This window comes from Micromesistius poutassou (assembly GCF_964030765.1).
Source record: "Micromesistius poutassou genome assembly, chromosome: 14".
NCBI classification, from domain to species: Eukaryota; Metazoa; Chordata; class Actinopteri; order Gadiformes; family Gadidae; genus Micromesistius; species Micromesistius poutassou.
The window spans coordinates 13279201-13297153 of record NC_140284.1 but is presented as its reverse complement, the minus strand read 5'-3'; the positions used below and the strand labels follow the sequence as shown (position 1 = coordinate 13297153).

At 43.7% G+C, this 17953-nt stretch overlaps 1 protein-coding gene across 1 annotated transcript in view; it reads left to right on the top strand.

Moving 5' to 3' along the window:
• Positions 1-8984, top strand: part of fer1l6 (fer-1 like family member 6) — a gene marked incomplete at both ends in the record, with an annotated part of 76380 nt that extends 67396 nt beyond the window's left edge. Inside the window, one exon of the mRNA XM_084478218.1 lies at positions 8804-8984. Coding sequence (XP_084334344.1) covers positions 8804-8984 — 181 coding nt within the window. The remainder of the gene's footprint in view (positions 1-8803) is intronic.
• Positions 8985-17953: the final 8969 nt, after the last annotated feature.

The window sequence follows — 17953 nt, the reverse complement described above, 5'->3', positions numbered from 1 at the left end:
TTGTATGTTGAGCTTATAGCCTGAGAATGCCCCAAATATGTCAAGGAAATCCAAAAGCGCGCACAGTGATGCTTCTGGGTTTGAAATATATAAAATAACATCATCAGCATATAATCCTATTTTATGTTCGGTTTCATTGTGCATAATTCCTTGAATATTCTCATTCTCTCTGATTGCCTGAGCCAAAGGTTCTATGTATAGTGCAAATAGTGTAGGCGAAAGTGAGCATCCTTGGCGAGTGGATCGTTCCAGTTTTATACATTCAGTTAGGCGCCCGTTTATCTTGATTCTTGCTGTTGGTGCTGAGTATAGGGTTTTAATACTATTAATTGAATTTTCTGTAAAGCCAAATCGTTCAAGAACTAAAAACAAATATTCCCAGCTGACGCAATCAAAAGCCTTCTCAGCATCAAGACTGACTAACACAGCATTCATTTTATTCTCCTTTATGTTTTGTATTATATGAAGAGAGCGTCTGATATTATCTTGTGTTTGACGTCCCCGGACAAATCCAGTTTGGTCATTGTCAATCAGTTCAGGAATAAAGGAGTCTAGTCTTTTGGATATAATAGATGTGTACAGTCGGTAATCTTGATTTAAAATTGAAATTGGCCTATATGAACTACATAACAATTTATTTTTCCCCTCTTTTGGGATAATAGAGATGAAGGCTTCATTCCATGACGGAGGGATAGACATTTTCTCAAGTGTCCAATTGAAAGATTTCAAGAGCACTGGATTCAGCTCTTCTCTAAACATTTTATACCATTCAGCAGGTAGTTTTATTGTTTTTCAATGAATTCATTACAATCCCTAATTCTTCCTCAGTGATCTGTGAGGTTAGATTCTTATTTTGAAATTCTCCAATTGAGGGTAAATCCAATGAGTTCAGAAAAACTTTTATATTCTCCTTGTTATCTTGTTTTGGTTGAGAGTATAACGTCTTGTAATATGTCCGGAATGCAGCATCAATTTCATCCAAATCGTTATACATTCGTCCTGTCTTGGGATTTAATATTTTGTATATAGATTGTGAGATCTGTTTTTTCTTAATTTTTTTTGCTAATAATTTTGTAGCTCTGGGACCTACTTCGTAATATGTTTGTTTTATGAATTTGTATTTTTTGTCTAACTCTTCTTTATAATTGTTAGACATTTGATTCTTTATTTCTTTTATTTGCCTCAATATCTGGTCACTCGGATTTTCGATGTGGTGCTTTTCTAGTTCTCTCAGTCTACCTTCAAGCTCTTTAAGTTTTTTTTCTTTTGTTTTCTTAATATTTGTGCCGATGGATATCAGTTTACCCCTAATAACTGCCTTCAAAGCGTCCCATAGTATATTCGGGTTTACTTCCCCATTATCATTTATTTCAAGATAAGTTTTAATTTCAGCTTTTATTTGTTGTATGACAGTTTTGTTATTAAGCAAGGCTGTATTGAGTCTCCAAATTGTTCTTTTTGGTCTACTATCCAAGTACAATGTTAGATACATCGAAATGTCCCTTGAGCCGATATCACAGTTAATAATTCTGTGTCTGTCATTCTTAAAAACGAAGAAAAAATCTATCCTTGAGTATACTGTATGGGGAGCTGAAAAATATGTATAGTCTCTATCCGTTGGGTGAAGTTCTCTCCAGACATCCAGTAAGCCAATCTCCTCTAGGCCCTTTCTCAGGATTTTATTTTGTGGTGATACAGTCCTCTTATTGTTAGATGTGTCTTCTCTATTTATTACCGTGTTAAAATCTCCAGCACAGATTAATGTACCTTGTGACTCTGAGGCTATGAGCTCGAGAACTGTCTTCATTAGTTTTGGATCACTTTGTGGAGGTAGATAAACAGAGATAAGAGTGGTCATGTTATTTTCTATTCTACCTTGCACTAAAATATATCTGCCCTCACTATCCCTAATCTCCTTTACTAATTCAAAATTTAGGGAATTATGTAATAATACTGCTACACCTCTCTTGTGGCCTGTCTTAAAGGAACTATAAAATGTGTTCTTGTACCCAAACTGCTTTAGTTTTTCATGTTCATCTTTAGATAGATGGGTTTCCTGTAGAAATATGATCTGAGGTTTCTCCCTTCTCATCTTAGCCATTACTCTACTCCTCTTAACTGGATTATTCAAACCATTCACATTCCAAGAAGCTACTTTAAAGTGTCTGTACCCCATGACAGTAGTTATATGTGCCGACAATATGAACAAATGAACAATGACAAAAACAAATAACAGGCACTTTTAGAACAAGTGCAACATCGACTTCAGGGTCTTACCCTGCCCTGTCACATACTTGTGTCCATGTATGAGGTTTTGGAGAAACAGTCCTACATGTAGGGGCTCCCTCTTTGCGAGAAGCTTTTCCGAAACATTCTGTTTTCCCCGAATGTCATTCTAGGTCTCTTCCTGATCAGATCTATTTTCCTTTTGTAAATGTAGTTTGGGGTTTCAAATAGCAACGAAATAAAATAAGATAGCGGGAGAGTGGGCCATTCAAATATAATCAAACCGATATATATATATATATATATATATATATATATATATATATATATATAATAACGTTGAATGGTGTAGTAGAAGCGAAACCTCACTATACTTGCTATCGTTGAAATTCGCTGAGGCGTCCGCGCACTCGTGCAGGAAGATCTCGGCCCGTTCTGCTCCAGTGGACGCCTTGTGTGAGCCTCCGTTCCCAATCCGCTTCAGTCGTCCTCGGCGGGTCCACAGGATAGCCTCTCGTACGCATATCCTCAGCTGCTTCAGTTGCGTTGTTGTAGAGGCGGGGTCCGTTTTCCCAGTGGATTTTCATTTTGGCAGGATATGGTGTTTGGAAGCGTATTTGTTTTTCTTTGAGAATCTTCTTAATGTCTTTGTATTCCTTAAGTTTATTGTTCACCTCCGCAGGGAAGTCGTGTGCAAATATAATCACTTTCCCCTCACGAGTGATCCTCTTTGCCCATGCGGCTCTCAGTATCTCCTCCTTGGTGTCGTACCTCTGGAAGTTAATCAGGATGGATCTTGAGATCGCTTCATCTCGGGGTTTAGGTCCGAGTGATCGGTGTGCTCGTTGAATTTGTAAATCCACGTCCTCACCGAGGTCCAATTGAGTGGTCAGAAAGTTCCTGATGAACGGTAACATTGAAGTTCCCTCCGTGCCCTCTTTCAATCCGTATATTCGGATATTGTTACGGCGCGAGTGTCCTTCCATGTCTGTTAGTTTAGCCTGGAGAGTTTTCTGTTGTTTCAGTGCACAGAGCAGAGTATCTTTTAACTCCGTGTTGGCCGTCTCTAGCTCATCCACCCGCTCCTCGGCTTCAGTTAACCTTGTGCCGTGGGTAGTAACGTCCCCGCCGACATCCGTCAATTTCTGATTTATCTCCATCCTGAAGTTATTGAATTCTTGTATTATGTCATTTCTGAAGTCGTTCTTAAAGTCCGACAATTCTTGCTTGAGTTCGCTTTTCATATCGTGTATGCTTTTAGTTAGGTTTTGGATCGCTTTCGCTGTAGTCAGGCCATCTTCCTCGTGGTTAGCTTCCATCCTCTCCGCAGTGGATTTTCCATTGTTCATGCTCTTTTCATTTGTCTCGTCATTTTTAGGTTTCCCCGTAACTTTCTTGCTTTTAGCTCCACTCATTCTATGTGATTTTTGTTTCTTTTGAGTAACTATTTCGAGTTTTAGTGGAGTTTTAAGTTAATTGATCAGGAGAGTGATTGAGTTTATGCTGCCATCTTGTTGCGCCCGCCCCGGAAGTTCCTTCAATGCTGTTTTCATCGCTCTTTCTTTCTTTCTATGTTGAATCGATGATTGTTTGTTGTTGCCACATGTTTCTCATGTGGTCTTTCAATGAGGGTGGTCATGCCTTCCACTCGAGGGCGGGGATGTTTGGGTCCACGGTGAGTTTCTTGAAGGCAGAGAATATCACACTGACGCTCTCTGCAGAGTTGGGTAACAAGTTCTTCTTTAGTAGCAGACAGTCCTTCAACATTTACAGATATGATGGTCTGGCCTTGGGGCCTCTCTTCCTGTTCCGGGCTGATGGGCTACTGCCATTTTTTTGGCTTCTGGACATCATTTGTCTTTCTGCTTGGCTTCAAAGTGTTTGGTAGAATTCACAGTAGTAGTATTGGTGATATTACTTGACAGGGATCGCGATGTGAACATTTCTACCTTGATCCCCCATACTTCCACTTAAACCTAGTACACTATCGGCACTCTCTAAATGCGTAGATTTTCAGCTGTGAGTGTCGTTCCAAATCCAATACTCCGTGGTGCACTAACCGGAAATGACGATTGCGACTGCAGCCGTGGCTCCTCCCCCGCAATAAACCCGCTTTGAACGGTGAACTCCTTACGCCTAGCAGCTATAAAAAAGCAAAAAAGCTATAAAAGCTATAAAAACTACAAAATGACTCCATTAATGCAGGCTATGTGGAAAATGTGCCGACGTTGTCTCAGCCTGGCTCCGCCTCTTCTGCTACGTAGCTAAGATGGCGGCCGTTGAGTATGAAAAGTGTGCATCGATCCACATTCTGCGGTTTGACCGTTTTGAGTTCACCATCTGGGTCCTTTAGGTACACTTATTTTCGCCCGATCTGAATCTGAATGCCCTACATACTCAAACTAGTATAGCACTAAGTATAGTGAGTACGGATAGTGTGGATATTGGAACACCTGGAACACCTAGAATCACCTTGACTAGACCCACCTGGACTAGACCCACCTGGACTAGACTCACCTGGACTAGACTCACCTGGAATAGACCCACCTGGACTAGACCCACCTGAACTAGACCCACCTGGAATAGACTCACCTGGAATAGACTCACCTGGAATAGACTCACCTGGACTCTCCTTGAATAGACTCGCCTGGACTAGACTCACCTGGACTAGACCCACCTGAACTAGACTCACCTGAACTAGACTCACCTGGAATAGACTCGCCTGGACTAGACTCACCTGGACTCTCCTGGACTCACCTGAGCTAGACTCACGTGGGCGAGACTCACCTGGACTAGACTCACCTGGACTAGACTTGACTAGACCCACCTGGACTAGACTCACCTGGACTAGACTCGACTAGACTAGACCCACCTGGACTAGAAACAGGGCTTGCTCTAGACACATGGGGCCCTAGCCAAGAGTTTCTTAAAGAGTCTTTTGTTTAACATGCCTGGTGGTTGAGACTTGTAGTAATACTCTTAAAGTATAAACCATACCAGTCCGGGTTTTTAGGGCCAATGCTACTATTTTGAAATCGAAGCTCCGGTATTTTGAGTATTTTTACAGTATTTGACTGTAGCTACTGAGAATTTCAGAGACTGAGGGAGCAGAGACCAAACTATCCTCATCCTCATCCTCATCCTCATCCGCTTATCCGGGGTCGGGTCGCGGGGGCAGCAGCTCAAGCAGGGGGCCCCAGACTTCCCTTTCCCGGGCCACATTGACCAGCTCTGACGGGGGGATCTCGAGGCGTTCCCAGGCCAGTGTTGAGATATAATCTCTCCTACTAGTCCTGGGTCTTCCCCGGGGTCTCCTCCCCACTGGTCGTGCCTGGAACACCTCCCAAGGGAGGCGTCCAGTGGGCATCCTTACCAGATGCCCGAACCACCTCAAACTGACTCCTTTCTAAGCAAAGGAGCAGCGGCTCTAATCCGAGTTCCTCCCGGATGACTGAACTTCTCACCCTATCCCTAAGGGAGAAACCAGCCACCCTCCTGAGAAAACTCATCTCGGCCGCTTGTATCCGCGATCTCGTCCTTTCGGTCATCACCCATCCCTCATGACCATAGGTGAGGGTAGGAACGAAGATCGACCGGTAGATCGAGAGCTTTGCCTTGCGGCTCAGCTCTCTTTTCGTCACAACAGTGCGGTAAACGAACGCAATACCGCCCCTGCTGCTCCGATTCTCCAGCCAATCTCCCGCTCCATCGTACCCTCACTCGCGAACAAGACCCCGAGGTACTTAAACTCCTTCACTTGGGCTAAGGACTCATTTCCTACCCGGAGAAGGCAATCCACCGGTTTCCTGCTAAGAGTCATGGCCTCAGATTTAGTGGTGCTGATCCTCATCCCAGCCGCTTCACACTCGGCCGCCAGCCGATCCAGTGAGTGCTGAAGGTCACAGGCCGATGATGCCATCAGGACCACATCATCTGCAAAGAGCAGTGATGAGATCCTTAGATCACCGAACTGCAACCCCTCCCCACCATGACTGCGCCTCGATATCCTGTCCATGAATATCACAAACAGGATTGGTGACAAGGCGCAGCCCTGGCGGAGGCCAACACCCACCGGGAACGTAACTGATTGGCTGCCGAAAACGCAGACACAGCTCTCGCTTTGGGAGTACAGAGATTGGATGGCCCTGAGGAGTGAACCCCTTACCCCGTACTCCCGCAGCACCTCCCACAGTTTCTCCCGGGGGACCCGGTCATATGCCTTCTCCAAATCCACAAAACACATGTAGACCGGATGGGCATACTCCCAGGCCCCCTCCAGGATCCTTGCGAGAGTGAAGAGCTGATCCGCAGTTCCACGTCCAGGGCGGAAACCGCATTGTTCCTCTTCAATCTGAGGTTCGACAATCGGCCGAACCCTCCTTTCCAGCACCTTGGAGTAGACTTTCCCAGGGAGGCTGAGAAGTGTGATACCCCGGTAATTGGCACACACTCTCTGGTCCCCCTTTTTGAACAGGGGAACCACCACTCCGGTTTGCCACTCCTTTGGCACTGTACCAGACTCCCACGCAATGTTGAATAGGTGTGTCAACCAAGACAGCCCCTCAACACCCAGAGCTTTTAGCATTTCTGGCTGGATCTCATCAATCCCTGGGGCTTTGCCACTGCGGAGATGTTTAACTACCTCAGTGACTTCCACCAGGGAAATTGACGACGAAACACCATCAACCTCGAGCTCTGCCTCCATCATAGAGGACGTGTTAGTCGGATTCAGGAGTTCCTCAAAGTGTTCCTTCCAACGTTCGACTACCTCCTCAGTCAAGGTCAACAGAGTCCCACACTTACTGTACACAGCTTGGATGTTTCCCCGTTTCCCCCTTCTGAGGTGTCGGATGGTCTTCCAGAAACACTTTGGTGCCGACCGAAAGTCCTTCTCCATGTCCTCGCCGAACTTCTCCCACACCCGCTGCTTAGCCTCCGACACGGCAGCGGCTGCAGCCCTTCGAGCCCACCGGTACCCTGCAACTGCGTCAGGAGTCCTCCGGGATAACATACCCCGGAAGGCCTCCTTCTTCAGTCGGACGGTTTCCCTGACCACCGGTGTCCACCACGGTGTCCGAGGGTAAGACCCTGAGGCCACAGCTCGCCGCCGCAGCTTCAGCAATGGAGGCTTTGAACACCGCCCACTCCGACTCAATGCACCCAACCTCCACAGGGATGCTAGAAAAGCTCCACCGGAGGTGTGAGTTGAAGATCTCTAAGACGGGGGCCTCCTCCAGACGTTCCCAATTCACCCGCACCACCCGTTTGGGCTTACCAGGTCTGTCCAGCCTCTTCCCCCATTCCCTGATCCAACTCACCACCGGATGGTGGTCGGTTGACAGTTCCGCCCCTCTCTTCACCCGAGTGTCCACAACATAAGGCCTCAGATCAGCTGACACGAAATCGATCATTGATCTTCGGCCTAGGGTACTCTGGTACCAGGTACACTTATGAGCACCCTTATGTTCAAACATGGTGTTCGTTATGGACAATCCATGACTAGCACAGAAGTCCAGTAACAAACGACCACTCGGGTTTAGATCAGGGAGGCCGTTCCTCCCCACCACGCCTCTCCAGGTGTCTCCATCGTTGCCCACGTGGGTGTTGAAGTCTCCCAGCAGAACTACGGAGTCCCCTACCGGAGCCCCATACAGGACTCCATTCAGGGTCTCCAAGTATCCCCACACCCGCCCAGCGCCTCACCCCCTGGGCAACTCCAGAGAAGAATAGAGTCCAACCCCTATCCAGGAGTACGGTACCAGAGCTGAGACTGTGCGTAGAGGTAAGCCCCACCAGATCTAACTGGTAGCGCTCCACCTCCCTCACAAGCTCCGGTTCCTTTCCCCACAGTGAGGTGACGTTCCACGTCCCCAGAGCCAGCTTCTGCCGTTCGGGTCTGGTCCGTCGGGACCCCCGACTTTCACTGCCACCCATGTGGCAGCGCACCCGACCCCAGCGGGTCTCCCTGCAGGTGGTGGGCCCACAGGACGAAGAGGGAGGGGGTGCCACGTAGCTTTTTCGGGCTGTGCCCGGCCGGGCTCCGTGGCAAACCCGGCCACCAGGCGCTCGCCGGCGAGCCCTCCGTCTGGGCCTGGCTCCAGACGGGGGCCCCGGGCTTCTTCCGGGCAGGGTCTCTCTTCCTCTTTCTTGCATGTTCATTGGGGTCTTGGTGAACCATTCTTAGTCTGGCCCCTCACCTGAGACCACTCTGCCATGGGAGACCCTACCAGGAGCACATGGCTCCAGACAACACAGCCCTCAGGTTCACAGGGACGCGCAAACCTCTCCACCACGATAAGGTGACGGTTCCAGGAGAGGACACTCCTTCACTTTCCCCAACCTAACAACCATTCATACCATTCATGTATCCTACTTAAAAATGCAAATGTATGTTATTGTCATTACTTATTTACGACAGTAAGTGTGCCAGAGCAGGTTTTCTTTGTGTAGATATACATGACCTGTACTCACCACCATGTGATCGTGTGTGTGTGTGTGTGTGTGTGTGTGTGTGTGTGTGTGTGTGTGTGTGTGTGTGTGTGTGTGTGTGTGTGTGTGTGTGTGTGTGTGTGTCCAGCCGTCCAGACACATCTTTCTCGTGGTTCGTGAATCCCTTCAAGTGCTTCTTCCACCTCATCTGGCGGAACTACAAGAAGTACATCATAGCCGCCCTGGTCCTCCTCATCACCGCCCTCTTCCTGGCCCTGCTCCTCTACACACTGCCAGGAGCCATCTCCCAGAGGATGGTCAATGGATAACATACACTTTATCGTATCCACACTATCAGTTAGTCGTCTTCTAGAACTCTGTTTAGTTATGTGCTCTAGCCATTACTGAACCACTGCTGCAACAAAGATAAAATGCTTATACTGTTCTTTTATAGCCTAATTAAAGGATAACCTGATGCTACATGATACTACTGTTGGTTTATAGCCTGAATTAAGCTAACATGCTAATACTGAGGTTATAAAGCTGCACCAAAGCTAACATGCTTATACGAATTGTTTGAAGCTACACCGAAACTAACATACTAATACTGATAGTGGTTAGCTTGATCAGCAGTAACATGCTAAAACTGCTAGTGTATAGCTTGATAAAAGCTAAAATGCTAATACTGCTAGTTTATAGCTTGGTAAAAGCTAACATGCTAAAACTGTTGGTATATCTAGTAGGAGAGTATTTAAAGAGCAAGTGAACCCACTGTTTCAGCTGGAATTAAAACACACAGCAACTTTGTGATATAAGTGTCCAAGAAGTTAAATCCTCACTAGGACGCAGACATTAAAATAAACCGCTGCTTAGGCAGAGTTCCACACATCCACTCATAACATGGCCTTATTCTAATCTAAGTGTCTGTGATGCTTAACCAGTGTTGCCCAAAAAAACCCACAAGGAGTCGCAATTGGTTCTCTGAAAAGTTGCTAGAACTCGCTAGTTTGCGTAATAACGTCAAATGTGACGTAAACACGCCACATTTGCATTGATGTGTTGATGTTTTTGCGTTGATGTGTACACTAACAGGTATAAAATGCATGACAACAATGTTCACGATAATATTCCCATGTTTAAAGCAAAGAAATAATCTATTTTGGGTTCACTGGCTCTTTAATGATTAACTTTATTTTCCTCTTCCTATCTTCTCAACGTTTATTTGATGAATGATGTCACACATACATAGATACACTGTAGATAGCAGTTTGAATAAAAAATGATACTTAATAATTGTTAAAAGCAGCAATAGTCGTTTTTGACATCTGTGATATTTAAGTGTTTTTTTTTTAATTTAAAACAAGAACCATTATCTATTTCCTCATCAGTTTTCTAGGATTGAAATACTATGAATACCTAATAATGAGCCAGACCCAGAGTTAGCCCTTGTTTGTTCATCGTAACAGTCATTGGTGTGAATGTTGGAGCATTCACACTCTAGATATCGAAATCTTTATTAGTGTGAATGCTTGACCATTCACACGCTAGATATCGAAATCTTTATTTTTATTTTTATTCTTCTTCCGAACGTTTTTTGGCATTCTACTCCTTCGCCATACTTTCAGCTACAGAAACCATTCAAATATCAAAACGTTCTGATTTTTGACGACATTATGGCATCTGACATCTATTCAGCTTTTTTCTATTCATTCAACTTTTTAAGCTATTCTACTTTTTCCAACTTTATTTTTCCAATAGAAATCAATGGGCGGATGGCTTTGCCGTCTGCTTTACGTCGTAACTAGTTCAAATTTCAAAAATCGAATCTAGAGATTTGTATCTATCTAGCCGTCATTACGGAATTTCGATAGCTGTTATACTTTTTGCAGAATCACAGTTTTAGTTTCAAATCGTCATATTCTACAATTCGTCCCATTGTAACCGGCGGACCTTCCACTGTTTAAGACGTCGTAACTAATTAATTCAATTTTCAACCGTTAACCTTCATTCAAAAAATGATTCAAATCTACAGACTTGTATCTTCCATAATATCCAAACGAAATTTCAATAGCATTTATATTTATTCAGAATCACAGTCTAACGGATTGCTAGATTGGGCTCTGCTATTCTCTTAAAGAGAATACCATTACTACTACTAATACCATTAGTAATATGAATTCAGCTACTATTACTTCAGTTACTTCTACTTCAGCTATTAGTACTACTATTTAAGATATTACTACTTCTTCAGCTACTACTAATACTCCTTCAGCTACTACCATTACCACTACAACTACAGCTAGTACCACTACTACCTGCTATGACAGTATTTCAGCACTTTGCTTCTTCAGGTAATGCAATTTAGCTTCAGTCAGTTTTAGGTTTCAGCTTCCAGGTTTTTCAGCAGTGCAGTACAATACATTTGACCTTTCAGATTCTTCCGATCAATTAATTTTACATTTCTGCTTTGCGCTTATCATTCAGCCATTAGCATTCACATGTGTTTTCTGCAGGAAATGCATTTTCTAGTTGTTATAGCGCTCCCTATAGCCCGATATAGATACAATGATGATGATGATTGCTTTAAGTTAACCTTGCTTTTTGGCATTAAGTTAATTTTGGATGATTTTGAGCCTCTGTCGGCCATGTTGTTTTGTCAATCAACTTCATTTTAATTGAGCAGTTGGAACTTTGGTCCCCAACAGCCACTAAGTTGGTCCCGCTCAAATCAAACATTGCGTCTATGAACTGTGGTGATTTTAGTGACAGGCCACGCCCATTTCAATGCCACGCCCTATTTGAAAATATGTTGAGTTTAACTCGTTCATAATTTGATTTTGAACAACTTTTGTATTGGAGTCAACTTCATAGGAGTCCATTTTGATGTTGATATGAGCATTTAAGTCTTTTCGCAGTTTAAACCACACCCCTTTTCGAAGTCAATGGCTCATGGGTCCTTTAAAATTTAATGTACAGACGAATCTTACTGACCAATTGAAGATAATGGGCCATAGATGATATGGGCTAAAGGATTTTTGTCAAAGTCAAAAAACCTGGGATCCTTAGGCAATTTAATGTTTTTAACAAAATTCAAGATGGTGGCAAATCTGGAAACCGGAAGTCATAGGTTTTTGAGGCATATTTGTTCAGCATGAGGATATGCATGTGTGAACAAAGTTCCATGAGTGTAGGTCAAACCGGTTACGAGATATGCTTGTGCATAGTTTGCATTTTTGGACAGTTGTTATAGCGCCACCTTTGGGCCCATCAGTGTAATATTTGCTGTCTGTTAATCTTGGGTCAACCTCTACAGCTGCATTAAGTTTCATAAAAAGTGTGCGAGCGGTTTAGGCTGTGTAAGTCAAACGTAGCGGAATAATAATAAAACTAACAATTACAATAGGTTGCCTTCGCACTTTGTGCTTGGCACCCTTACGCCCGTATTCCACCGGGGACGTAAGCGCCGCGGAACGGCTGCGTCCTGTGCCCTGCGTCAATCCCCACCGGGCGCGTAACGGCAGCGCGTGCTGCCTTGCGAGCCAGCCGTATTCATGCGAGATCACGAGATCACTGGAACGCGTTCCAGCACGCGTGCCCAGAACGCGTTCCGGTTTTCCAGAACGTGTTCCGGCGTTTCAGCACGCGTGCCCAGAACGCGTTCCGGTTTTCCAGAACGCGTTCCAGCATTTCAGCACGCGTGCCCAGAACGCGTTCCGGTATGGCAAGCCGAGTGTGCCACAATTCGACTTCAATGAAACGTGTGCTGAAACGCCAGCACGCGTGCCAGAACATGTTCCGGCGTTTAAGCACACGTGCCCACAACGCGTTCCGGCGTTTCAGCACGCGTGCGCAGAACGCGTTCCGGCGTTTCAGCACGCGTGCCCAGAACATGTTCCGGCGTTTAAGCACACGTGCCCACAACGCGTTCTGGCGTTTCAGCACGCGTGCGCAGAACGCGTTCCGGCGTTTCAGCACGCGTGCCCAGAACGCGTTCCGGCGTTTCAGCACGCGTGCCCAGAACGCGTTCCGGCGTTTCAGCACGCGTTCTGGGCACACGTGCTGTTAATATGTTAATGAGCTCCTCCCCTCAATTTTCTCAGCCAATAGATTTGAGCCGTTTTCACCCAATCATATGCTAGGGCAAACACAGACAACATTGGTCGAGTCCAGAGATCGCAAATCTTTCCTGTTGCAACGTTTGCTCAAACTTGTGTTAGTTTAGCCTGTCTACCTAATATCATATCTAACATTTGCGAACATTTTGTGTTATTTTAATAGTTATTTGACAGATATCTTTTGCTATCTGGCATCTTGTCATCTTGGAGAGAGAGCGAGAGGCTTCAGAAGGGGTGTGCGCAGCTCTAGTTATGCATCGTGCTCATGCTCATGCTTGTGCACGAGTGTCCGACTTATTTTGTTCTACACAGAACCAAATACAAACCAAATCATTTCAATTGGAAGACTTTCTTTGACTTCATAAGTGCGCGGATAGTAGGCTACAGTGCACCCTCCACAGTTATGTGTCAAAACCAGAAATGCAACAGGGGGGTAAATGCTTTATATTATGGATACTCTGATTTTTGCAGCAGACAGTGCAATTATGCACCCGTAGTTACGTATCATGCTCATAATAATAAATAAATAAATCTAAATCTTGCATGCCGTTTAAATCATGGCTATGAAACCATTGTCTTGGCTTCTTATGTTATTTTATGTAACCTGTAGGCCTAATGATTATTATTTAACAACTTCTTTAACAACTTCAAAAAAAATGTTAATACGTTTTTCGAGCAGCTTTGGCATCTTCTTTCTTGGGAATTAATAGAGCGTGTTAATATACAATTTTCGTTGCTTCGAGCAGGTCTGGTGGTCTCCGTATATAATAAATAAATAAATACATATATAAATATGTATGTCAATGGTCAGATACAGATCTTGTTATAACGATAAACTAGCCTACATACATGGTCTACTTATAATATGACTAAATAATTGTGTGTATATATATATATATATATATATATATGTAATTTAATATTTAATATTTAATTAATTCAATATTAAACCAATGCATTTCAATCAGGAGATTATTTTCGACAGAATATGGGGCAGGCTGCGCAGGATTCTATGACGCTATGGTGGTTGCCATCGACTACACGACCTGGCCATTATTTCATTTTCTGTAACATCCACGCATATATCCTGCATTTAATACATGTACACGTTATAGGCACAATATTCTGAACAAACCCCCGAACATATTGATTCTAGGTTCCTGTGATAGGAGCGGGACGCTGTGATGAGGAACATTAATTAATGTTCACGTTACAAACGACTTCATGAGTTCAAACATAAACATTCATTGTAACATAACATTAATTCATAGCTCTGCTCCAAACCAGGTTAACGAAAGTGCGGCAACTGAGCTGCCGTCAATTGTGTTGTTTTTGTCATAATCTAGGGTCCGCTGGCTAGGAAATAGAAACAGATATTCTAAGGTGTCCTTCAAAATTCACCTTGGAATATCTTTCGATTTTCCGCAGTTTAGACTTATAATTAATAAGTTCCTTTTGTATTGAACTTGACTTTCTGACCTCTTTTTTTAATCCCTGTCTGGTGGCTAGTCACATCACCCTGAGAGATGCTCATGGACAGATTTTGTAGTGGCACAGCCTATAACCTATTCGTGAAAGCAAAACACCAAGCTCATTGATTTAACGAGGAATGTTATTTGAAACAATTATCATGTGTGAGAGGTCATTCCTCCTCCTGAGTGTGTATTGACTTTCTGGTGATTGAAATCCTCATTGCAAGCTTCCTATTTATGTCTAGTGTACCTGTACTGTCCACAAGCACCCCCCCCCCATATGGATATGGAGAATTGTTGCCACGTCCCAGTGGTGGTGGTGTCATATGAAAGAGGGCATTCAAATATACTACAATGATCAATTAGCAGGCCGAAGCCCTAAAGGATGTGATGCAATAGGTAACTTCTGAGACAGTAACAAGTAAGCTATAGACCCGGGGTCTCTTTTTTTATCAACGGGGGTCTCAAAGGACGCATACGATTATCAACTTGGGGGCACCAGCCCTACAAGAAATTACTCAGAAAGTGCTCCATCTGATCTCTTCTTCCAAGACCTACACCCTAGCCATCCAACATGCATATCTGAGAATCAGGCCTCTCTTTAATAATGACAAAAAGTTATGAGAGAAATGCACATTAACTTTTTGTTATCTCATAAGGGGCATGGTGCTGGCTCCTTCTGACCTTTTGACCCCAGACTTCAAAAACTTGTCCACGGGCCAGCTGTGTCTACACACCTTAAGGCACACATTTACACCTCCATCCCACCAACAATGGGGACTAGAAACTAACCTGTCTAATGCACATTTACCTTTTTTAACTGTTGGAGGTCATGCCCCTTTTCCCGCCTTTTCGAGATAGCTAGAGATTCCAAAATGTATAGAGTTCTAGCCCTAGAAAAAAAGTTTTCCAAAATGGACAGTTGTTTGGACAAAGCCTCTCAGAAGTGTTGCATGTAAGACCTACTGGATCAGAATGTGGTGGAAAGAAAGTTTTTGGGATAGGAAGGTCCTACCGCCCTGAAACTTAACTACCTTATTCTAGGGCCTAACTGGGACCCCCACATCGAAACTTGGCCTTCTCGGACCCCGAGGGCAGGGAGGGGGGGTCTGAGGTTTTGGGTTAGGGTTAGGGTTAGGGCCGGCTTTTTTCCAGAGACCCACAGTTTTCACAGAGTAATCCCAAGATGCACCCTGAAGGTCTAATGGCCAAGATTCTATCTCTTGTCAACTAATTTAGATTCATTTCTAGCAACGGCTTGTTGCCAATGCGTTTCAATGGAGCATTTGATGATGCTGTGTGAGCCTTTCCTGTAGAGCTGGAGCCCCCAATTTGATAATCACATCCTTTCAGACCCTCTTTGATATAAAAGAGATCCCAGGTCAATAGCTTACTGCTTAATGTCCTCGCCTCAGCCACCTATTGCATCACTTCCTTTAGGACACCACCACCACTGGGACGTGGCGACAATTCTCAATATCCATATTGGGGGGGGGGGGGGGGGGGAATGACCTCTCACACATGAATCATGTGTGAGAGGTCATTCCTCCTCCTGAGTGTTAATTAAGTTATCATGTGACATGATAAATTAATTGTTTCAAATAACATTCCTCGTTAAATCAATGAGCTTGGTGTTTTGCTTTCACAAATAGGTTATAGGCTGTGCCACTACAAAATCTGTCCATGAGCATCTCTCAGGGTGATGTGACTAGCCACCAGACAGGGATTAAAAAAAGAGGTCAGAAAGTCAAGTTCAATACAAAAGGAACTTATTAATTAGTATTAATTATTAAGTCTAAACTGCGGAAAATCGAAAGATATTCCAAGGTGAATTTTGAAGGACACCTTAGAATATCTGTTTCTATTTCCTAGCCAGCGGACCCTAGATTACAACAAAAACAACAAAATTGACGGCAGCTCAGTTGCCGCACTTTCGTTAACCTGGTTTGGAGCAGAGCTATGAATTAATGTTATGTTACAATGAATGTTTATGTTTGAACTCATGAAGTCGTTTGCAACGTGAACATTAATTAATGTTCCTCATCACAGCGTCCCACTCCTATCACAGGAACCTAGAATCAATATGTTCGGGGGTTTGTTCAGAATATTGTGCCTATAACGTGTACATGTATTAAATGCAGGATATATGCGTGGATGTTACAGAAAATGAAATAATGGCCAGGTCGTGTACAGGGCAGTTGCTAGGAATTTTGGGCCCCCTGAAAGAATATCGGTGTGGGCCCCTCTACCCCATTCATTGCCACCTTAAATGTTCTTGTTTTTCAGTGTTCTTGACGGTGCCTGGTGTAATACACCCAATTTGTTTCCATTTTTACATTTAACGACTTAACAAGTCAGAGTATTATTATGTAAATTATGTAATATTAATTGTCTTATTCTCATTTCCCTGATTTGCAACACGTATTACACCTCTGATTGCAAATACATTTTCAATTAACCACTCAACAAATAGGTGTGGGTATTTTATTGTATTTAACAATCAAGCGCTGATATGCAAAAAACAAAGTGTCCTGGCTCAAGATAGTCCACAGGTAAATATGTAGCATTTAACTTAAATGTGCAAGTGAAACAAAGAGCACATGGAATACGTTCTTGTAAAACAAATATCAAAAACAACAACAAGCCTCATCTAATCTCAATTAAAGTTTAAATTGGATTGTTTGTTCACTGTAAGTCTCATCGCTCACTCACTTCCGATGAGGAAGAACCATGGGAAGACCCAGGCACGTGCACACATAGGGCCCTAGGGGTGCTTGAGCCCCTGCCCTTTTTGCCTCGTATTAAAAAGTGCCCTCTTGAGTGTTCTTCAACAATCACGCCTGCAAAAGTGCTCGTCCGCGATCGAACCCCCCGTTAACAATAGCGCTCGTCCACGATCCAACCCCACCGCCCCCCCCCGTCAACAATCGCGCCCGCAATAGCGCTCGTCCGCGATCCAACACCCCCCCACCCCGTCAACAATTTGGCACCTGCCCCTCAAAACTCCTGTGCACGTCCCTGGGAAGAACGAACCGCGGTGTGGACCAAACCATTTTTTAAGAAGGGGCCAAGGGGATTATTGAAATTATTAAAATTAGAATATTGTATGATTTATGGCTTTGTTTTAATTCGGATTCATTCATATGAATATATATTAGTTCAGTGTATGCATAATCATTTTGTCATAGAGGCTACTGGGGGCTGTGTGTGGGCCCTAGCGGGCTGTGGGCCCTTATAATTGTCATAACCTTTCCCCCCTATACGACGGCGCTGGTCGTGTAGTCGATGGCATCCACCATAGCCTCATAGAATCCTGCGCAGCCTGCCCCATATTCTGTCGAAAATAATCTCCAGATTGAAATGCATTGGTTTAATATTGATTTAATTCAATATAAAATATTTAATTATATATATATATATATATATACACATACACATATATATATATACATACACATATATACACACACACACACACACATAAATATACAATTATTTAGTCATAATATTATAAGTAGACCATGTATGTAGGCTAGTTTATCGTTATAACAAGATCTGTATCTGACCATTGACATACATATTTATATATGTATTTATTTATTTATTTATTATATACGGAGACCACCAGACCTGCTCGAAGCAACGAAAATTGTATATTAACACACTCTATTAAATCCCAAGAAAGAAGACGCCATAGCTTCTCGAAAAACG